General features: G+C 38.7%; 1 protein-coding gene across 2 annotated transcripts in view; it reads left to right on the top strand.

Annotated features, from left to right (window-relative positions):
- The window catches only part of CAND1 (cullin associated and neddylation dissociated 1), a 31,894-nt gene that overhangs the window by 3,022 nt on the left and 8,460 nt on the right, over positions 1-20,412 (top strand). Inside the window, exons 2-7 of one of the 2 annotated variants that reach the window (XM_086610836.1) lie at positions 1,138-1,281; positions 15,695-15,849; positions 17,678-17,801; positions 18,200-18,456; positions 18,539-18,644; positions 19,145-19,290. In XM_086610836.1, coding sequence (XP_086466962.1) covers positions 1,138-1,281; positions 15,695-15,849; positions 17,678-17,801; positions 18,200-18,456; positions 18,539-18,644; positions 19,145-19,290 — 932 coding nt within the window. The remainder of the gene's footprint in view (positions 1-1,137; positions 1,282-15,694; positions 15,850-17,677; positions 17,802-18,199; positions 18,457-18,538; positions 18,645-19,144; positions 19,291-20,412) is intronic. The other variant, XM_086610837.1, reaches the window with a different exon arrangement.

A 20,412-nucleotide genomic window follows, 5' to 3' on the forward strand; every position in this document is an offset into this window, starting at 1 on the left:
GTCCGTTATGTGAGGGCAGGCATGAGGCATTTGTGATGCATATTAAGATTATGCAGAGTCTTGCCTTTCATTTTCAATAAAAAAGTATCTAGCATGTCAGACTGTAGAGATAACCTTCCAAGTATGACCTGAGCTCAAGTGATGTCTGCTTGAGTCTGATGTGCCTGAAGTCCAAATGTCAACTTTAACTGTTGAATTACAAACTGTTTTTGTCTGGGTTTTTGAATGGGGGTTGGGTTTGGTACTGAAGCCCATGAGGTTCATAATTGAGTGATACCTCTGTATCTCTTCTCCTGAGAAGAGAGAACGCTTACAAAAGACGAACAGATTGGAAAACAAACTTCAGAAAGAAAAGACACAAAGGCATAAAAGCAATATTTTTGGAAAGTCATTTTTCAGTATGTTCTTAAATTGGTGGATATGACAGTGTTATTGAATAGTAAATTAATTGATATGAAAGATAATTTTATTTGCTTGATCTTTCAAGAATTAATCTTGGTCTTTGATGTGGCACCTCAGATTGAGGTCTGGATAAATATGATCGGCCGTTGTCTGGACTATAAACAAACTAGTCTGTACAAGGCAAGAAAACGAAAAACAAATGAAACGTAGCTTCACTTTTATTTTTCCCTTCATTAATGTTTGGCTTTTGTGAATTTTATGGGAGAATGTTTGAAGAACTCTGTCTTGTTCTTCTTGCTTAAAAGTTGTTTTAAAATAAACTCAGAGCAGAGATTAATTTTTTTTAATACACTTTTTTTTTTAAAAAAAAGCCTGTTTTTTACATCATCAGCATAGCTACTGAAAGGGGTACTTAAAATCCAGGAAAGTGTGAATTTTTCTTTGTGTAGATCATTTGAAGTATAATGTAAACAGTGGAAGTAAAATATGTAGGTGTTCTCATCAGGGAAGGATGATGACCTAACTGAAAGTTGTTGTCATTTTTAAGTACAATTTTTCTCCTTTTTATTCTATAACTAAAATAAATACTATTTGCATCACAAAACAGGTAACAGTAATCCAATGTTAAATGTGATTGATTTGATAACCAACGGTGGAAACTGAGAATCTTGAATCCCAAGCACTGTGAATAACCTGTATCCTTTTAGCAATAATTATCTGACTATCTTTTGCCAGGTTTATGGCTACTAATGACTTGATGACAGAACTACAGAAAGATTCTATCAAGCTGGATGATGACAGTGAAAGAAAGGTGGTGAAGATGATTTTGAAATTACTGGAAGATAAAAATGGTGAGGTGCAAAACTTAGCTGTCAAATGGTAGGTATTCTTTTTCTATGGTGTAAAGAATTGTTTAATGACTGGGCAACATAAAGCACTTTTGAAAAACTTGGAATGACCACTGCTCTGGAAAACATTTGTGAAATTGATGTCCACAAAAGAACCCTTCTACTTGTAGGCTACCTGTCGTAATTGTGGTTTCTTACTGAACTATCTTTGTTGACGTTGTGGATTAACATTTGCAGTTTCAGGTGACTGCACATGCAGTCTTTGCTGAAGATATATGAATGACAGGCTTGTGCTTTGGTGATAATTCTTGAATGCTAAATAGATTTAAAAGGTTATAATTCATTGATAGTTGCCACATTGGTATTTGACTGTGAGGAGGTAGATGATGTGTAGGGGAAGAACTGTAGTATTGGAGTAGTTTTCAAGCAGAGTTAAAAACAGAAAGAGGTAAATATATGCTCTTAGTTATTAAATATGGAGCTTAACTCTTCACTAACATCCAGAATACTGCATTAATGGTTTTACATGCTTTACAGGCACTGTAAATGTTTTACGGGGTCAGGGTGGAGTTACTTTCATTTCAGAGACTTCTATTGCTTCAGTACCCTCTCTTCCTCACTTTATTTAACTTTACACTTGATTTGGCTTTTCCAGAGCACCTCTTGAAGAGGTGCTATGTTTGTTATGATTTACTTTTCATTCTTGGCCCTTCTGAATTTTTCCCTTTAAGGAGGGCCTGTCTGTTAAGGAGCTTCTAGTGTTCCCGAGAATGTTTCTTGTTCATGAGCCCAGTTTTTTTTAAAAAAAGAAAAGAATGTTCATGATGCATGGATTGAAGTAAACTTGGTATGCAAAAGCTTGGGACAGCTTTGAAGAGAAGTTTCACATTGTGACTAGCTGAGTTAGTTTCAGCTTGTTATTCTGTATAGTTTGCCTGATCAGACTAGTAAAGCAGAAGATTAAAGCCCTTGTGTACACAGAATCATAGAATGGTTTGGGTTGGAAGGGACCTTAAAGATCATGGAGTTCCAACCCCCCTGCCCATGGGCAGGGATGCCTTCCACTAGATCAGATTGCTCAAAGCCTCATCCAGCCTTGCCTTGAACACCTTCAGGGATGGGGCATCCGCAGCTCCTCTATGTAACCTGTTCCAGTGCCTCACCACCCTCAGAGGGAAGAATTTCTTCCTTAGATCTAATAGAAATCTCCCCTCTTTCAGTTTAAAGCCATTGCCCCTTGTCCTGTCACTACATGCCCTTGTAAAAAGTCCCTCTCCAGCTTTCTTGTAGGCCCCCTTTAGGTACTGGAAGGCTGCTAAAAGATCTGGAGCCTTCTCTTCTCCAGGCTGAACAACCCCAACTCTTTCAGCCTGTCTTCAGAGGAGAGGTGCTCCAGCCCTCAGATCATCTTTGTGGCCCTCCTCTGGACCCACTCCAACAGCTCCATATGCTTCTTATATTGGAGGCCCCAGAGCTGAATGCAGTATTCCAGGTGGGGTCTCATGAGAGCAGAGTAGAGGGGCAGAATCACCCTCCTTGACCTGCTTGGTCATGCTTTTTTGGATGCAGCCCAGGATACTGTTGGCTTTCTGGGTTGCCAGCGCACATTGCCAGCTCATGTTGAGCTTCTCATCCACCAGCACTCCCAAGTCCTTTTCCTCAGGGCTGCTCTCAATCCATTTTCCGCCCAGCCTGTACTTGTGCTTGGGATTGCCCCAACCCACGTGCAGGACCTTGCACTTGGCCTTGTTGAACTTCATGAGGTTCTCACAGGCCCATCTCTCCAGCCTGTCAAGGTCCCTCTGGATGGCATCCCTTCCCACCAGCATGTCCACAACACCACGCAGCTCGGTGTCGTCAGCAAAACTGCTGAGGGTGCACTCGATCCCACTGTCTGTGTCGCTGACAGAGGTGTTAAGCAGCGCCAATCCTAGTACTGACCCCAAGAAGCAAACAGAGAAGTCCTGCATCTGCTTATGTACTTAAAAGCAGTGCTTACATTTTAAGTGATGGTAACCAAGACATTGTGCAGAGAAGCTAGTGTAGGAATAGCAAGTTTCAAGCCAAAGTTTAGTGTCAGCAGTATAGTAATATAATTGTCACTGCTTTTTCACTAGTCTCACCAGAATTGCAGTGTTGTTAAGATGTGTCTTCCCCTCCACAATTTTTACAACAACACAAAATACCATTTTCTTTTTCTAATTCAAACTTCTGAAATGTTGAAGTTCCTTGTGGTACAGTGAAAATTCTGTAGCTTTGAAACAGATTGCTCGTACTCGATCAGAAGAGTCATTTGTTGTGAAACCTGGCTCAGGCTTAGAATTGTCTTCGTGTGAAACTGCATTTTGTGGAAAAGTTGCGTTGCAGCATACATGCAGGACTCATCTTTGATGTACATCCTAAAGTTATGTTGAAGTTTAGCTTAATGCACATAGACATGGCTTATATATCACAATTTTTAATGGCATTGTTAGAATTTTGGACCTAAAGTACAAATAATATTTATTAAAACATTAAAGAAAAATTGCAAAGAAAAGAGAATGAGAAAATAGATGGCTGCCTGTGTATGTGCGTTTGCCCTGTTCTTTTCTTATTAACCATTCTTCTATTTTTAAAGTTTATTTTGACATACTGATAAAACTCTTGGATTTAATTAAAATGACAGGATTTATTTAAAGTTTGGAGCCTTTTCAAGAAATCCAAATAATGTTAACGAACAGTGTTAAATTTACAGTAATGGGACAAGAAACATGATAGAAGAATTTTCAGGTAAACTGTGAACGTTCATCTGGAATGTGATACATTCTTGAATGTGTCAAGTTTTTTTTGGTGTCTCAATCACTTGTAGATATAGGACAAGTAAGAGTCTTCTCTTCTTAAGGCAGGTTACACTCACAGTATTGTTCCATGACAGTTTTAAGCCTGTCTAAGCTAATGCTGCTGCTGCTACTCTGCTGTTCTTGCCCTTCTTGCCCCTTTTCTTGCACTGCTGCTTATCTGATTTTGTTGTAGACTGGTTTGGGGTCTTAATTTTCTTCTGGGTTAGCGCTTTCCTCCTGCAATCAGGTGAACATTGGTAGAAACAGTAGTGGGGGTAAAGGATGGGAGAGGTCAAATGCTATTAAGCTGTGTTTTTTTCAAAGACAGTTCAAGCTGATCTAAAGTCTTCCATCTACTATGACACTGAGCGTAAGCCTGATTCGTTGGGAAGTTAAATTCAGCCAGCATATTTTTCTTGACTTTTTGGTTTTTAAATGTTTTCTGTTGTCATTCTTTACTTGTGTATTTCTGTTATGGATTTGCTGGCACTTTCAGCTGAGGAAAGCATAACCTGTGTTTAGATCTCTATTAATTTAAATGCTCTGGTGAACTTCAGAGATTTTCAGCAGGAACTTTCATCAGACTGGTACTTGATGACCCATTTAAGTATAGATTCCCTCTCTCATAGAAAAAGGATTTAAGACAACCCTATGTACCTTTGAATGGGTATTTGAGACAGATTTTTCCTTGAGGAAGGGAGGAAAGATTTGCACTTTGTTAGGGGAGCTTCCTCTACAGGTAGATCAATGGAAACACTGTGAATAGCAAAGGTATCGATCATTCTTTGAGCAGGTAAGAATCTTTTGCATGAGGATCACTCTTTCAAGGTTTGATTTTTGAGGTCAGTGAACAGAGCAGATTTAAAACAACTCGGAGCAGCATTTATTTTTAAGCTAGTGTAGCAACAAGTAAGCAGCGTTCCTGGTTTTGCCTTATCCACTGCCTGCTTTCACATTTGGGTAGGAAAGGCTCTATTGGATAATATGCTGATGAACTTGTTTCTTATTGTGTCTTCAAAACACACTAGTGATTTTGTTCTTGATCCTTTCAGTTATATCGCACTGGTTTTGGATAGGATAAAACATGTTGTTCTCTGGTTAGCGGGAGTCAGGTTGAGAGTTCATGTATGTTTGGGTAGCTACCTTTGAAAGATATTTTGCAGTTCATTTCTGAATAGAAATGAAAATTACTGCCTTAGTACTCTTGGAGTATAAGTCAACCTGCTCTAAGCTTTGGCCTTTTCCCTACAGAAGGGAAAGGAGTTTATTCGTCAAGCTTAATGCAGGCAGTAGATGCAAAGTAGGTCAGTAACTGCAGGTTGTTCACCTTGTTTTTCTTAAGACCTTGTAAAATTTTAAATATATTCTTGTTGCATGTATTTTTTCAGGGGGGGTTGTTTTTTGCTGTGGTAAGGCATAGGCTGTTTTAGTGTCAGCTGGTGTAGAAAATGCCATTGGACATTCTTCCAGCATATTTGTAGTTTGAGGCTATTCATGTAGTCCACGGCGTCTTGTGCACCTTATGGCGGTAGTAGTTATGCTGCCTGTAGCTCCATCCAAGATTATGTGCATCTGGATGAGGAAAGCAGTTTAATTTTTCTAAGCATAGGTATGGTGTTGGATGGGCTGTTTGTTCTTCATTGCCGATAACGTTGGTAATGTTCCGTTCATCAAAATTACGCATTAATTGTTTCATATGTTCAGTGTTGCAGTTTAAGGATGAACTACTTCTTGTTTTGAGCAGATATCTATGGCTTGATACTCTGCCATTTAAACCTAGAGTTACAAATTTTTGTTGTTTCACACTGTGAAATGTTCCCTGAAACCTGTAAAAACCCAAACGTATGCATGCGTGTATATATATGGGGAAAAAAAAAAAAGTAGGATTAAAGTAAGTGCCTTCAGTGATTCCTCCCTTGTGATCCTGTAGTTTATTTGCATTTAACAGTGTGACTTCTCTGGGCAGTAGTTCAATGTAGGGAACCCTGCTTGATGCTGTGAGTGTGAGTCATTAGTGTGAACAGGATGATGCATGAATTGGCTGCTGTGTGGCAGATCCGGTTCAGCAGCTTTAAAGCGTTTTGGATGCTGTGGTAATACACTGCTGCACATCACGCTATACTGGTGATTTGAATACTATTTTTTTTTTTCCATTTGTGAATCTTAACTCTTCCCTATAAGTAAATGTGGTTATTTAATAGCTTATTTAATGTTCCCCTTCCTAATAAGGTACTACACTATGAAAACCTTTATTTGCAGATGTATGTAACTTAAAGGAGTCAGTGTGTTATAGTTGCTGTTTATTTCTATAGACAGCTGAATGAGCTTTTGCCTTTAGGAGAAACAGGACATGAATTTTTGGCTAGTGAAAGGGAAAAGATCAAAGAGCACTTAAAACAGTGTCTGAAACTGCCTTCAAATGTGTAAAATACCTACTTAAGTACAAAAGCTTTGTATTCAGAACTGATTTTATAAAAGGTGGTTATAGTTTATTTTCTACTTCTCATAAGCTCAGTTCGTAATCTGGGACTAATAGTAAAGTCTATAAGTGATATCTGTTGATTTTTAAAGGCCAGAAAAGCTTGTGGTAGTCTTTTTAAACATTTACTTCATAATTGATATGTCGACTTTATTGAACTAATAGACTGAATAAATAGGAATAACTCAGGTAAAGTCTGGTTTAACACTTTCTAGAAACTGTAATTTCAAGTGTTTGTGTGAATGACTTCATAATTTCAGTGATTCGGTCATCTTTCAAACATCAGCCAAAAAGTGTGTCCTATACTTAGTTGAGACAGATCTAATTGACCAGCCTTTGCTGTTATTATTTTAGTAACTCATAGGTTATGCTTGAAAAATAAACTTATTTAAATTAGAAGAATTTAGTAGTTGTTCAATAGCTCAGGTTTAAAAAAATTATAAAATCCTCACCAACATTTCAGACGTTTTCACTTACAGAACAACTGTTTTTTTTTTGGTGGAGATCTGCTTCTAGTCTGTCAAAGTCGATGTGTGAAAGGATGTTGTCAGCTGCAGATCTCTAGGATGTGGAAGACGTATTTTTATAGAGCTGCACAAGTCGTTGCAAACTGCAAAAGCAGATGATGTAGTTTTTCAGGCAGCGAAAGGAGGGATGACATTGCCACCTGAAATCTCACCGACCAGATTGCAAACTTGCTTGCTATTGATCAAAAGCAAACTTTCAGGACTGCTGCTCTGAAGGCTTGCCATATTTTTGAAAGGATACTGTTATTCGGTGTTATATGAATATGCTCCATAATTGTACGTGTGCTTGTTTCTACTTCTCAGTGCTTCTATTTACAGTACTTCTGTTGGGGCACACAGCATAGCATATGTGCAACGGTTTGTACAAATTCTGCACTTCCACCTTTGTGTACCATAGTCAGTTGACTGAAATGCACGGGGAATTTATCCAGACTACTGTGGACAGTCATCATGCCTTGGAATTGTGGTGGTTTCTGTTCTCGGTGTTTTGTGCTTGTGTCACTTGCAAAACGATTTACTATGCACCAAAAGAGTACAACAATGCTACAAGTAGCTGCTGACTGACAGTGGTGTGTGTTTGAAGAGAAGCTCGTGGTGTGTCAGTTAGACACTGAGAAGGTAAAGCTTGGTTGCAGGGTGAAATCAAGGTTGTGGAGAAACTTGTGAGCTTTTTTCAACCACTGGCGAAATATGTTTCAACTTTTAGGGATGCAGTCAAGGATGGCTTGATATATTTGAGTCTGGGAGCTGATTCTTGGTAATAATCTGCCTTTTGTCAGATGCTCATGCACAAATTTATCAGGAATGTACCTGTGGGAGAAAAAAGGTCTTTACCAGTATCAGTGTCCAAAAATTATTTTAATAAGATTGCGGTATTAATTTAACATGATTGAAGCAGTAACATGACTAGATGAGGATTTGGGATGTGGTCCTCTAAACCCCTACTCTCAGGGGTTTAGTAGCTGTAGAGACAGTTTGCGGAATCTAAAGATTCTGGTGCAGTGCTATTTTCCTAAATTAAAGGGGCAGTGCCAGGTTAGGGCCTGAGGTTTGACTGCTTCTAACAAAGGGTGCTCTGTCAGAGCTGTTCATTTCTGCAGGAGTAGGTGTACCTGCTGAAGCGAGCGAGAAATCATTCCATCTTTGCTTCTGTGCACTTCAAGGGCTTCTTTTTATGCCTTTCATCAGATACCAGGCAGTATCTCAATTAACAGTTCTCTTGAGATTATCTGTATGCAGTATCTTCTAGAAACGTTGTACCAAAGTTGTTTTTGTGTAGTTATTTTTGATGTCTGCGTATCTCTGTAAAATACTCTGCAAAATGAGTAAATTGCGATCTTCCTGAATTTGTGGCACTGGTGTGTTCATAATGCATCAGTCAGATGTCTTTGGCCTAATTTGGCCTCAATGTCAAATTAGTTTGAAGTTTTGTGCATTAATAAAACTGAGTTAGTTGTATGTGATATTTCAGTGAATAGTTTTGGTAAGTATGTTTTGCCTTTACTACTTCCCCCCCCCCCCCACCTCCATTCTCAAATTGCCAGTATTTTCACCAGATTTTACCGCATGAGTAGGGTGCTGGTGGGTAAGAAGAGGAAACCAAGCAGGTTACAGTTTGTGAAGGAAGGCATGGAAAGCAGTGATTGTGATTGTCTTGAGAATCACATATTCCTAGGTGTTAGAATCTAAGTGCTGTGCCTCAAGCGCAAATACTGTTTTGAGTTCATGGAGGTTAGGCATTATGAGCATAGCCATTGCAAGAGAAGCTCCTGAGTTTGCCTAACGTGGTGATAAACCGTAATGTCAAAGCTTTGAACCTTACTCTGATTGCTATTGCATTGTAATTACGCTTAGAGCTTGAATGTGAGGGCTTGCTTTATATAATAGATACATTTCTTTTGTCCGTGTCCTCCTGTCTGCACTTCTTGCCTGCCGCCTTTTGCTTCCGTTGAGCATTTTTTCAATGATAATTAGCTCTTGCCGCTGTGAATTCTTGAACCTGGGAAAGAAGGGTAGCAGCAGTGGGGTACATAAAACAGGTTTTGAGATGGAAGATGTAGCTTGTTTTTGTCCTGCTGTATAGAGCCATATCTGCTAGCTGTCCAAGAGTGTAAGCTATAGATCTGAGTCTTTCCAGTACAGCTGGAATTACTGGCCTGCATTCTACTGAGTCTGAGCCTAGTCCTCCAGTCTAGCTCTCTAACAGCTGTGTGTAATGGTTTAGTTGGGTGGAACAATGATTTCTGAGAGTCTACAATTGTCCTGTTGCATGAGCTATATGGTGGAGAGGGATGTCTTTGGAATGGCTGGAAGGACTTCCAAGGCAGGAAATGTGAAAGGTATGGGGAACTCCAAGTGTGTTTGGGAGACTTTGTGGTGGGAGGAATGGAAAACTTGAGGCTCTGAGACAGAAGAGAAGATTGAGTTTCAGAAGAAATTGGAACATGTGGGTTTAGATTTACCCTGTAGGTTCTTCTAAACTGTGTTTGACCAGAATGTTCCTCTTTTTTTCCCTCATGCACACTCGAAAGGACAATTGCTCGGATGAGAAGTGGGGATTGATAAAGTGACTTGTTCAAAATGAACAAATTCATTGTCAAGTTTGATTGTACGTTCAGAAGTTAATTCAGTATGGTCCATGGTGCCAAGTCACATTAAAAAATGGTGAGATAATGCAAAGCCTGTATAGGTCAACAAGTAAAATTAATACAAGGTAACATTTCCTTATTAACAGTACTTTGGAATTAAGCTGTACATCCTCAGATCTCCATTGCTAAAGCAATGCAAGAATTTGTCTTTTCCCCAGCAGTACCAGCAAAGTAGTAAACGTGGGGCTGTCCTGCTATCCTTGGCAAATACAGTACTCAGCTCTTTAACTAATCTAAGTGCTTTTGTGCTGAATGCCGTAGCCTCAAGCCTTTCCTTCTGAATAGTGATCTGTGACCTGTGTGTTCCCTTGCAGCTGCCTGGCTGACAGTTTTATTAGCTAGTAGTGAACCCGGAATCTAGCTGTGTTCTTAGAGAGTTAGACTTAAACTCCAGAACCATTTCCAGTAAAACAAGAAAGACTGTTTCACTTTGTGCATTGCGTGCTTGTCTCTCAATACGTATAAATGAGGAAAAGAACTTTGCTTTAGACTGTAAAGATACAAGGGTGATTTTTCTGTCTTAACACTTGTGAGTTTCTGTCATACAATAATGTGGGAATTAGATTATTTAAGCACTAAGTGTAAAGTTTTTGCCTGAGTTGCGTAACTTACTTTAGATTTTGAACTATGTACTTTCAAAATAACAGTCTTCATTGAGAGCTTAGTATCCTGATAGCTTGGACAGAATTTCTACTTGCCCATAGATGATTCTATGGGCAACTCTACTCGACCAACTCGGACACAAAAGGAAGGCCTACAGAGGGTGAAAGCAAGGACAGGTAGCCTGGGAAGAATATAAAGAAATTGTCTGAGCAACCAGAGATCAGGTTAGGGAAGCTAAAGCCCTGATAGAGTTAAATCTGTCCAAGGACATCAAGGGCAACAAGAAAAACTTCTGTAGATATGTCAGTGATGAAAAGGGATCTAGGGAAAACGTAGGCCCTCTCCATGAGGAAACGGGGGACCTGGCTACCCAGGATATGGAGAAGGCTGAGGTACTCAATGACTTTTTTTCCTCAGTCTTCACAGGCAAGAGCTCCAGCTGCACAGCCCAAGTCACAGAAGGCAAAGGCAGGGACTGTGAGAATGAAGAACTGCCCACTGTAGGAGAATATCAGGTTCGAGACCATCTAAAGAACCTGAAGATGGACAAGTCCATGGGACCTGACAAAGTGCATTCGCGGGTTCTGAGGGAACTGGCGGATGAAGTTGCTAATCCACTATCCATCATATTTGAGAAGTTGTGGCAGTCTGGTGAAGTTCCCACTGACTGGAAAAGGGGAAACATAGCCCCCATTTTTAAAAAGGGAAAAAAAGACGACCCAGGGAACTACAGGCCAATCAGTCTCACCTCTGTGCCTGGCAAGATCATGGAGCAGATCCTCCTGGCGACTGTGCTAAGGCACATAGAAAATAAGGAGGTGATTGGTGACAGCCAACATGGCTTCACTAGGAGCAAATCGTGCCTGACTAATTTGGTGGCCTTCTATGATGAGGTCACAGCATTGATGAATAGGGGAAGAGCAACTGACATCTACCTGGACTTATCCAAAGCATTTGATACTGTCCCACATGACATCCTTGTCTCTAAACTGGACAGACATGGTTTTGATGGATGGACCGCTCAGTGGATAGGGAATTGACTGGATGGTCGCACTCGAAGAGTTGTGGTCAACGGTTCAATGTCCAAGTAGAGGCCAGTGACGAGTGGTGTTCCTCAGGAGTCCGTACTGGGACCAGTGCTTTTTAACATCTTTGTTGGTGACTTGGACAGGGGGATCGAGTGCACCCTCAGCAAGTTTGCAGATGACACCAAGTTGTGTGGTGTTGTGGACACGCTGGAGGGAAGGGATGCCACCCAGAGGGACCTTGACAGGCTGGAGAGGTGGGCCTGTGAGAACCTCATGAAGTTCAACAAGGCCAAGTGCAAGGTCCTGCACGTGGGTTGGGGCAATCCCATGCACAAGTACAGGCTGGGCGGAAAAATGGATTGAGAGCAGCCCTGAGGAAAAGGACTTGGGAGTGCTGGTGGATGAGAAGCTCAACATGAGCCAGCAATGTGTACTGGCAGCCCAGAAAGCCAGCCCTATCCTGGGCTGCATCAAAAGAAGCGTGGCCAGCAGGTCGAGGGAAGTGATTCTGCCCCTCTACTCAGCTCTCATGAGACCCCACCTGGAGTACTGCGTTCAGCTCTGGAGTCCCCAGCACAGGAAGGACAGGGAGCTGCTGGAGCGAGTCCAGAGGAGGGCCACAAAGATGATCCGAGGGCTGGAGCACCTCTGCTATGAAGACAGGCTGAAAGAGTTGGGGCTGTTCAGCCTGGAGAAGAGAAGGCTCCAGGGTGATCTTATTGCAGCTTTCCAGTACCTAAAGGGGGCCTACAGGAAAGCTGGAGAGGGACTTCGTACAAGGGCATGTAGTGATAGGACAGTGGGCAATGGCTTCAAACTGATTTAAATTAGATATAAGGAAGAAATTTTTCACTCAGAGGGTGGTGAGGTACTGGAACAGGTTGTGCAGAGAAGTTGTGGCTGCCCCATCCCTGGAAGGGTTCAAGGCCAGGTTGGATGAGGCTTTGGGCAACCTGGTGTAGTGGAGGGTGTCCCTGCCCATGGCAGGGGGGTTGGAACTAGATGATCTTTGAGGTCCCTTCCAACCCAAACCATTCTATGATTCCCCCTCTGTCCCCTCCTAGTTTTGTGTAGTTGATGTAACGGCCTGTGCTTTTTTAATGTGAAACATGAAACTCAGAATAATTTTCAAAATCATATGAAATAAAATCAAACCATTTTTTCCCCCCTTTGTAATCACTGAGATCTGAAAGGAAGTACTTTTGCATCCAGATAGTTTCTTCCCAGTAATCTGTTACAATTAGAATATAATGTATTAAATTTATTCATTTTACTAGAATATTTGTTAAACAAGGTTTAGATCTGTACCATGATCTGGCAGCTTCACTACATTGTACAATCAAATGTATGAAGTTGGAAGTTCTCTTCCCACCTTTTTCCTAGTGTCTTGAGCTTGTTTTGTTTTTAGAAAGTGCTTTGAAAGGCTAGTTTTGGGGAGAGGGAAAAATATTTACCCTTGTGTATCACTCTAACTTGTGGCTGAACTGTTTTGAAAATTTGATCATTACTAATTGTTTCAAATCAAGGATAATTTATGTGCAAATTAATACATTACAACCTTCCAAATATTACTATTTTTTTTCTTAGCATGGGAAAACAGTCCATCTTGGGACCGGATACTCCCTTTGCACTTGACAGGGAGTTAAACTAGGCAAATCCTTCTAGTTGAAAGTTGTTTTATTGTAAATTATGTTAATCTATTTTACAAGTAATTTCATCGTGTGCTTGTACAACTTCTGCATACTTCTGATGTTTCAATAAGGTCATGAACGTATAGTCCTAAATCATTGCATTCTCAGAAGTCTGACATACTTTTAGTGAATAGTGGCATATGATTGAAAATTTAAACTTTGCTTTCTTGATCTTAGCCTTGTTTTGTTAAGAAGTTAGTTCGTTCATTTTTCCTGTAGGGTTTCAGTTTGACTTCAACTCTCCAAAATTAGTGTTTACTAACCCTACAGAGATCATTTTAGCCTCAGTTAGCTGAGTTAGTAGAACTTTAATGAAAAGCAGATGTATATAGTATTAAAGTTCATTGTGGAAAAAACTAAAGTTTATTTGGAGGCATTACATTCTAATGTAGTCCTAATACAATCAGTTTGTGATTGGCTTTAAGATGCTTCTTTTTCTGCATTTGTTCATTTCCACATATTTTGGTTTTGCAGTTCTGATTTGATGAGAGGTAGTCTGTGAACGTTGTGTACAATATTGAAGAGCAGATAGAAAATTTGTACTCTCTTGTAAGCCACAGAAACACTTAGGATTTCTGATCCTTAAAATTTGCCTCTGTTGGTTGCAGTGGGAGGCATGGCCTCTTAGCCCAGCACTTGCAACCATTTAAATGCTCTCTGTCCTCTCAGCACAAATCCGATGGAACTGTTGCATGGGCTTGCTTTGGCTCAGCAGTGCAAGTTGGGCCTCGTCTTTCACAAACACAGCCACAAAGCTTGAGCTTTTGAAAAATGCTTCCTAAAAAATAACAGCCTTGCTCATGTCTTTCCACTCTCAAAATTGTAACCAGGTTGCTTTGATAAAAGGGACTTGTTTAATAAAGGCCTCGCACTTCACTGCCCATCAAAGCTCACACTGAGAACACACACGTAGAATCTCTTGAAAAACTTGTGTGCTTTCTCACTATGGCCAAAGTTGAATTTGATGGTGATGTGTATAGCATGAAGCGTGTGTCACAGGAGGAAAAGCTGTTGAGGATCAGGCTGTAGGATTTCCTTGGTCGGACATCTGGAGCAGCTGCAAAACCTAAGTAGGGGAAGGTCTGTACACAAGGTCAAGTCAGAATGATGTCCCTTATCCCTTTAATTCAGAAAGAAGAGAAAATAAATAGTTTTCTGGAGGTACACTTGTGTGTCTGTTAATTCTGCTGTCGGCTACACTTCTAGTTCATGATTCCCACGTTTTCTGTAGAGGTCCTTGCTACTGCTGTTGCCATTGTTTCCTCAAGCCATTGCTTGTTCTCTTATGTGACTTGCACACAGCACTTTGTCCTCCTGCCCTCGCCTCTGTCGCGGTTGGTGCAGAACCTAAGCTTGGTAGAACTTCAGCTTCATGTCTTATCTCACCTCTAGTGTTGATGCCTCATTAGTAAGCATAAGTTTCTTGATTGAGTAGTAATATCATGCATGTCACCACAAAGAATTAAAGAGAGAGTAGCTGACAAGAGCAACATACAGAGAGCAGAAGCTTACAGAACAAGAGAGCTATGTCTTTCAGAGTAGCTACTGCATGTGTAGGCTAGCTGTACTGGTTTTTGAATGGTAGGAATGCCCATAACACAGCTTATAATTTTCATTCTTCAGGATTTGATGTGTTCATTGTTTATGTAGTATGTTTGAGGGAGTTGAATTGGATTAAAAGATTTGGTAATTTAAAGTCTTTCAAAATTAGTGTCCCATATCTGAGATGCTTTGTCTGAAGGCAGATGTTTTAAAAACAGGGAGAAACTAGATAAGTGAATTTGGAGTGAGGTGTGGGAGAGGTAGTAGGAGAAAGAGTAAGTTCTTGGAGTTCTTACAGAGGTTTTTCGCAGGTGAATGGAAGGAATTAGAGACATAACTTCCCGTGTGGAACAGAATATTAACAATGGAGAGATGCTGAAAGTTGGTGATAGGGCTAGGAAGATGTGAAGAATGCTGTATTTCTTAGCAATGAACTAGAGTTTACTAGGACGTCTGCAGTTTTAATATTTTGAACAAATGGTAGCATTTGACGAATACAAGATTGTTGTGAACATAAAAACAGTTGGAATGACTGAAAATTCAATTCGGAGGAAAGAGGAAATGTTACTATGTGCTCTGTGTATCGAAGTGCTTGGACTCTGTGTGAAGGAGGGCATGCCATGTTGTTTTTTATTTTACCATTTACATTCCATAAAGGAAGGCACTGTCAAGGTATAGAATGAGTCTGAGTGTGTATCAGATTGAACTCAAGTGTTGTGTAGAATAAAGATGCTTACTTGTCTGTGGACTAAGCAGGCACTGATGATCAAGCACATAAACTGATGGCTCTGGTTAGGTAACTGTCATTATAATTCTTGGCATTAAGTGGGAAGTAAGAGGAAAACTTCTGAGACTGAAGCACAACATTCATGCAAAAACTGTTTCCACTACTACATAAAATACATTTACCAAACCAGTATTTTGTTACTAGATTTATGGAGACAGGTTATCAACCCAACCATTTGAAGGTTTTCAGATTTTAAAATTCTGCTTTATATTGCTGCCAAAACCAACCTTAAGTTTGTGACTTGAATGCAAAATACTGAAGTAAAATGAGGGGTTTTATTTAATGTTGCAGATTTAATACTTTTCTTCTGTTTGTAACAGCCTTGGCCCTTTGGTGAGTAAAGTGAAGGAGTATCAAGTGGAGACCATTGTAGATACGCTCTGTACAAACATGCTTTCAGATAAAGAACAGTTACGTGACATTTCAAGCATTGGCCTTAAAACTGTGATTGGAGAACTTCCCCCAGCTTCTAGTGGTAAGGCATTTTGTACTCAAGACTATCTAATTTTATCGTTTCATTGCTAATTAAAAAAAAAATGCAAAAGCTGAGTCCTTTAGTGAAGAGGATTCAGTTAATTTAACATTGGAACTAATTTCTGTTGGAGAAAAAAAACGTAAGGCACAAATATCCTTTTAGTTTCTTCTTCTCTGTCTGTATTTCCAGATTTTACTAATTTAAAAATTTTTTAGTGAAGAATTGCATTAATGTGAAAAACAAACTTACAGCATATGAACTTTGGTATAACAAATTAAGTGTAGAAGCTCCTATTTTAATAGTTGCCTGGTGGAGGATTTCTAGGCTGTAATAATAGCTAAATCTTATCTTGCTTTTTGATTGATAGTGTATTTTAAAATTGATTATAATTTGGGTATTTTTCTTTAATGATGTGATTTCTTGTCTCAGTTTCGGGTAAGTGTTTTGAAAAGTACCTTGTGTTTCTAACAATTGCCTGTTAAATTACTGAAATGCTTACCTGCAGTTTTAAATGAAGGCAGTCTTTCCTCTAAAAGAGATAGTAGTGATGAACAGCTCGTCAGTTAATGGCACTACTTTTTTATTCAAGTGCTTTTCAGATATTGTAGTGTAGGATATGAATGAGAATAGACAAATGATTAAAAAGGGTTTGGAAATGCCGTTTTTAGAGACTGAGGTTTCTTAAATCGGAAAAAAAAAGAAAGCTCTGATTTTAACATCCTTTGTTGAAAGTCAACATGTGAGTCTTGCTTTTATCAAGCAGTAGTGAAATGCATAAATAATAGCTTTTTATTTCAGTAAATAACTAATGTTAAGTAAATCAGTTTAAGCTTTTATTCTTCTATTTGCCTACACAAAACAAAAGGAGATTTTGGGATAGATATAAAGCTCAAACAAAAATTTAGCAAAATCTTCAAATGTAATTAGTATTCTTAGTATAAAAAGAACCTAGGTGTTTTTCTTGCTCTCAATTCAAACATAGATTGTTGTCTCTTTTCTTAGCCTCTATGGTAACACATTGGACTCTCCAATTGTTATGTTTAGTTCTAGTCATATAGTTAAGAATAAGCCATAAATATATATAAACTAGATTTAACATAGATTGGAATGGTATTAATTTCACATCAAAGTTCCCAAAGTGTGATTAGAAAAACTTTATGCAAATGAAGATGAGCACTAGCCATTGGGTAGCTGTTACCATGGCACGAGTTTCTTCTCTTCTCATAATTACTCTGTACAACGTTATGCAGTTGGATTAAGGGGGAACTATGGAGTTGTGGTAAAGACATTTTTACTTGAATTTTAAAATACTTTGGGCATACATCTTTTCCCCTTTCTCAAATGTTTCAGCAATATTTCAAGTAGTTTATTTAAGTAGTTTCTTGTGCAAAATAATTTTATTTTACTTTTTTGTTATATAGCTATTCTTTAGAGGTGGCTCTATCTACTTCTGTGCTTCCCCATACCTTTTAGTTTATTCCTTTATTTTTACAAATAGTCCTTTCGTTTATTGCTCTAGACTTGTCTTGGCCTTCACTTTCCAGCGCTTTCCCTGTCAAAAGCGGTGTCCTTTCTGTTGTATATACCTTATGGGACAGTTAAAAATCCCTCATTCTCATTAGTTTTATACATAGATAGTCTTTCAACTCTAATGCAGAGCATATGTTACATTAACAAACAAACCGGCTGTTCAAGCTTGCTTTGTTGGGTGGGAAAAACTTCTTTATATTGAGATCAGGTTGCTTTCCATAGTCACAAACATGATCTCTGGTGTTAAAAACTGTATTTTTTTCATTATGAAAATGCTGAGGTTTTGTTGTACTTTCAGGTTCTGCATTAGCAGCTAATGTTTGCAAAAAGATCACAGGGCGTCTCACTAGTGCTATAGCCAAGCAGGAGGATGTGTCTGTTCAACTGGAGGCACTGGATATCATGGCTGATATGCTGAGCAGGTAAACATTCCGCTTCCAAAATGCTGGTGAATGCTGATAAATGCTCTTGAAATTTAGTTTTCCAAATGTTAAATTTAAGTTACTTTAAGTTATGTGAAATAATATGATAAGGTATAGATGAAATTTCATTTAGGAAAATAAATGCGAATATACTGAAGATAAGTTGATTGATTGATTATTATTTAATCTTCTGAGAACTGTAGATTTAAGCTTATTTTAATGTTTGTTGCATTGAGGGTACATTTTAAACTCATTTTTTTCCAAAGTTCCAAAAGCTTAATTTTAAAGACTTAGAATCTTTATGATGTTTTGGGAATATTTAAAGGAATTGTTGTACAGTGTATGAACAAAGTTATCTAGATTCAATTGGTTTGAGTTTGTGTTTTGTCTGTTTTAAGGCAAGGAGGACTGCTTGTTAACTTCCATCCTTCAATTCTGACCTGTCTGCTCCCCCAGCTGACTAGCCCCAGACTTGCTGTGAGGAAAAGAACCATCATTGCTCTTGGTCACCTGGTTATGAGTTGTGGCAATATGGTTTTTGTTGACCTCATTGAACATCTGTTGACAGAGCTGTCTAAAAATGATTCCATGTCAACAACTAGGACCTATATACAATGTATTGCTGCTATCAGTAGGCAAGCAGGTCACAGAATAGGTAAGAAAAATACATAAATTATCTGTAAATTTAAAATTTTTTAGATGAGAGTAATGACTTTGCTGTTTTTTTGTCTTACCAGGTGAATATCTTGAGAAAATAATTCCTTTAGTTGTAAAGTTTTGTAATGTAGATGATGATGAACTTCGAGAGTATTGCATTCAAGCCTTTGAATCCTTTGTTAGGAGGTAAGTTATTCTCAGGTACCTATTTCAGGCTTTCTTAACATCTAATAGTGTGCCATTTGGTTGTAAGCTGTCAAGAGACAGGCTCCTTGGTACAAAATATTTTTGCAAGCTTTGAGCTGGAACTGTTGCTATAACTGTCTAACAACTATTAAGCTGTGTATTATGTCTATACTTCAGAAACTTTCTACTGTGCCATTACTGCTTATGCAGACAAAAAGGGGGAAGTATTCTAATATTTGTTGTTCAATAGTGGTGACAAAAAAATTGATATCCAAAGGCATATCTTGGTTCTCTGCAACCTTCCAGTCTAGCAGATGCAGTCACATAGTAACATTGCCCTTCCTGACCTTCCTTTCTGAATTTCTGTAAATCAAATGGATGCATTGATGATATTTGGTTCGGCTAATGTCTCTGAAGTACAGTATGTGGCATGAAGTCTGTTAGAAATATTTTAATTCTTCAAAGTAATTTGACATCGACTGTATTTTTATGTTACACAGATGTCCTAAAGAGGTTTATCCTCATGTGTCTACTATTATAAACATTTGTCTTAAATATCTTACCTATGATCCTAATTACAATTACGATGATGAAGATGAAGATGAAAATGCTATGGATGCTGATGGTGGTGATGATGATGATCAAGGTATAGTCTCTTTTTGGTTTGGAGGAAAGGAAGAGCTTGTAAACCTGCACTTATCTGAGAAAATTGATATGGGTGGTATTGTTACTAAGTACCAGCATTTGTATTCCATTCTTGTACTGTTTAAACATACCTTAGGAACTCACTTATTGGAATAAAAGTATGTGATGTTGTTGTTGGAGATAAATAATTCCAAGAGTGAACATGAAGTACAAGAAAAACATTTTAAAATACTTGAAAGGTGGAAAAAGACAGAATCATGTAGGATGATATAACTAAAGTGAGAAGAACATCAGTTAATGAATTGAAAATACATACTCAGCATGGGAAAGGCTTCTCACTACTTGCCACTATGATATATTGTTACCTAATGCATAAAATCAGAATAGATTTAAAATTGCAAAATACTCAGTATTTTTCTGTAGTATAAAAAATGGTTTAGATTGGAAGGTATAAAGTATTTATTGTTCATATGGAGGCAATACCTTGCCAAAAATTTTTTACCATGAGAGTTGTAGAACACTGGAACAGGTTGCCCAGAGAGGTGGTGGATGCTCCGTCCCTGGAGACGTTCAAGGCCAGGTTGGACGAGGCCCTGAGCAACCTGATCTAGTTGGAGATATCCCTGTTCCTTGCAGGGGGGTTGGACTAGATGACCTTTGAAGGTCCCTTCCAGCCCTAACCATTCTGTGATTCTATGATTCTATATGTAAGCTTTATGAAAACTTGAACGCACAAGTAATCTGAACCCAGGGCATAACATTCTCACTACTTTTAAGAATGAATGAGCTGCGTAGTTGTAGCTTTAGTGCTTAAAAAGTCTATTTGTATTGCTTATGGTATATTTTTTGTTGTCATTTTTGAGGGCAGAGTATGGTTCAATTTACTCCTGGAAAAAAACAGAATAATTTGTTGAATCTTGATCAGCTAGTAATTGTTGTTCCATTGTCACTTATGTCACGAATAAAGAGGAATATGCTTTAAATCAGTAGTCAGACTGTAAATGGGATGGGAACCAGCTTTTCCTGCTTGTGATTTAAATTAATACATGTGTAAGACAAATGTGAAAAAATTGGCAGAGAAAATAATTAGCCTTACGATTAGGCAGTTTAGAAGGCTTTTTAT

The sequence above is a fragment of the Tauraco erythrolophus genome, chromosome 4 (genome assembly GCF_009769465.1).
Source record: "Tauraco erythrolophus isolate bTauEry1 chromosome 4, bTauEry1.pri, whole genome shotgun sequence".
Taxonomy (NCBI): domain Eukaryota; kingdom Metazoa; phylum Chordata; class Aves; order Musophagiformes; family Musophagidae; genus Tauraco; species Tauraco erythrolophus.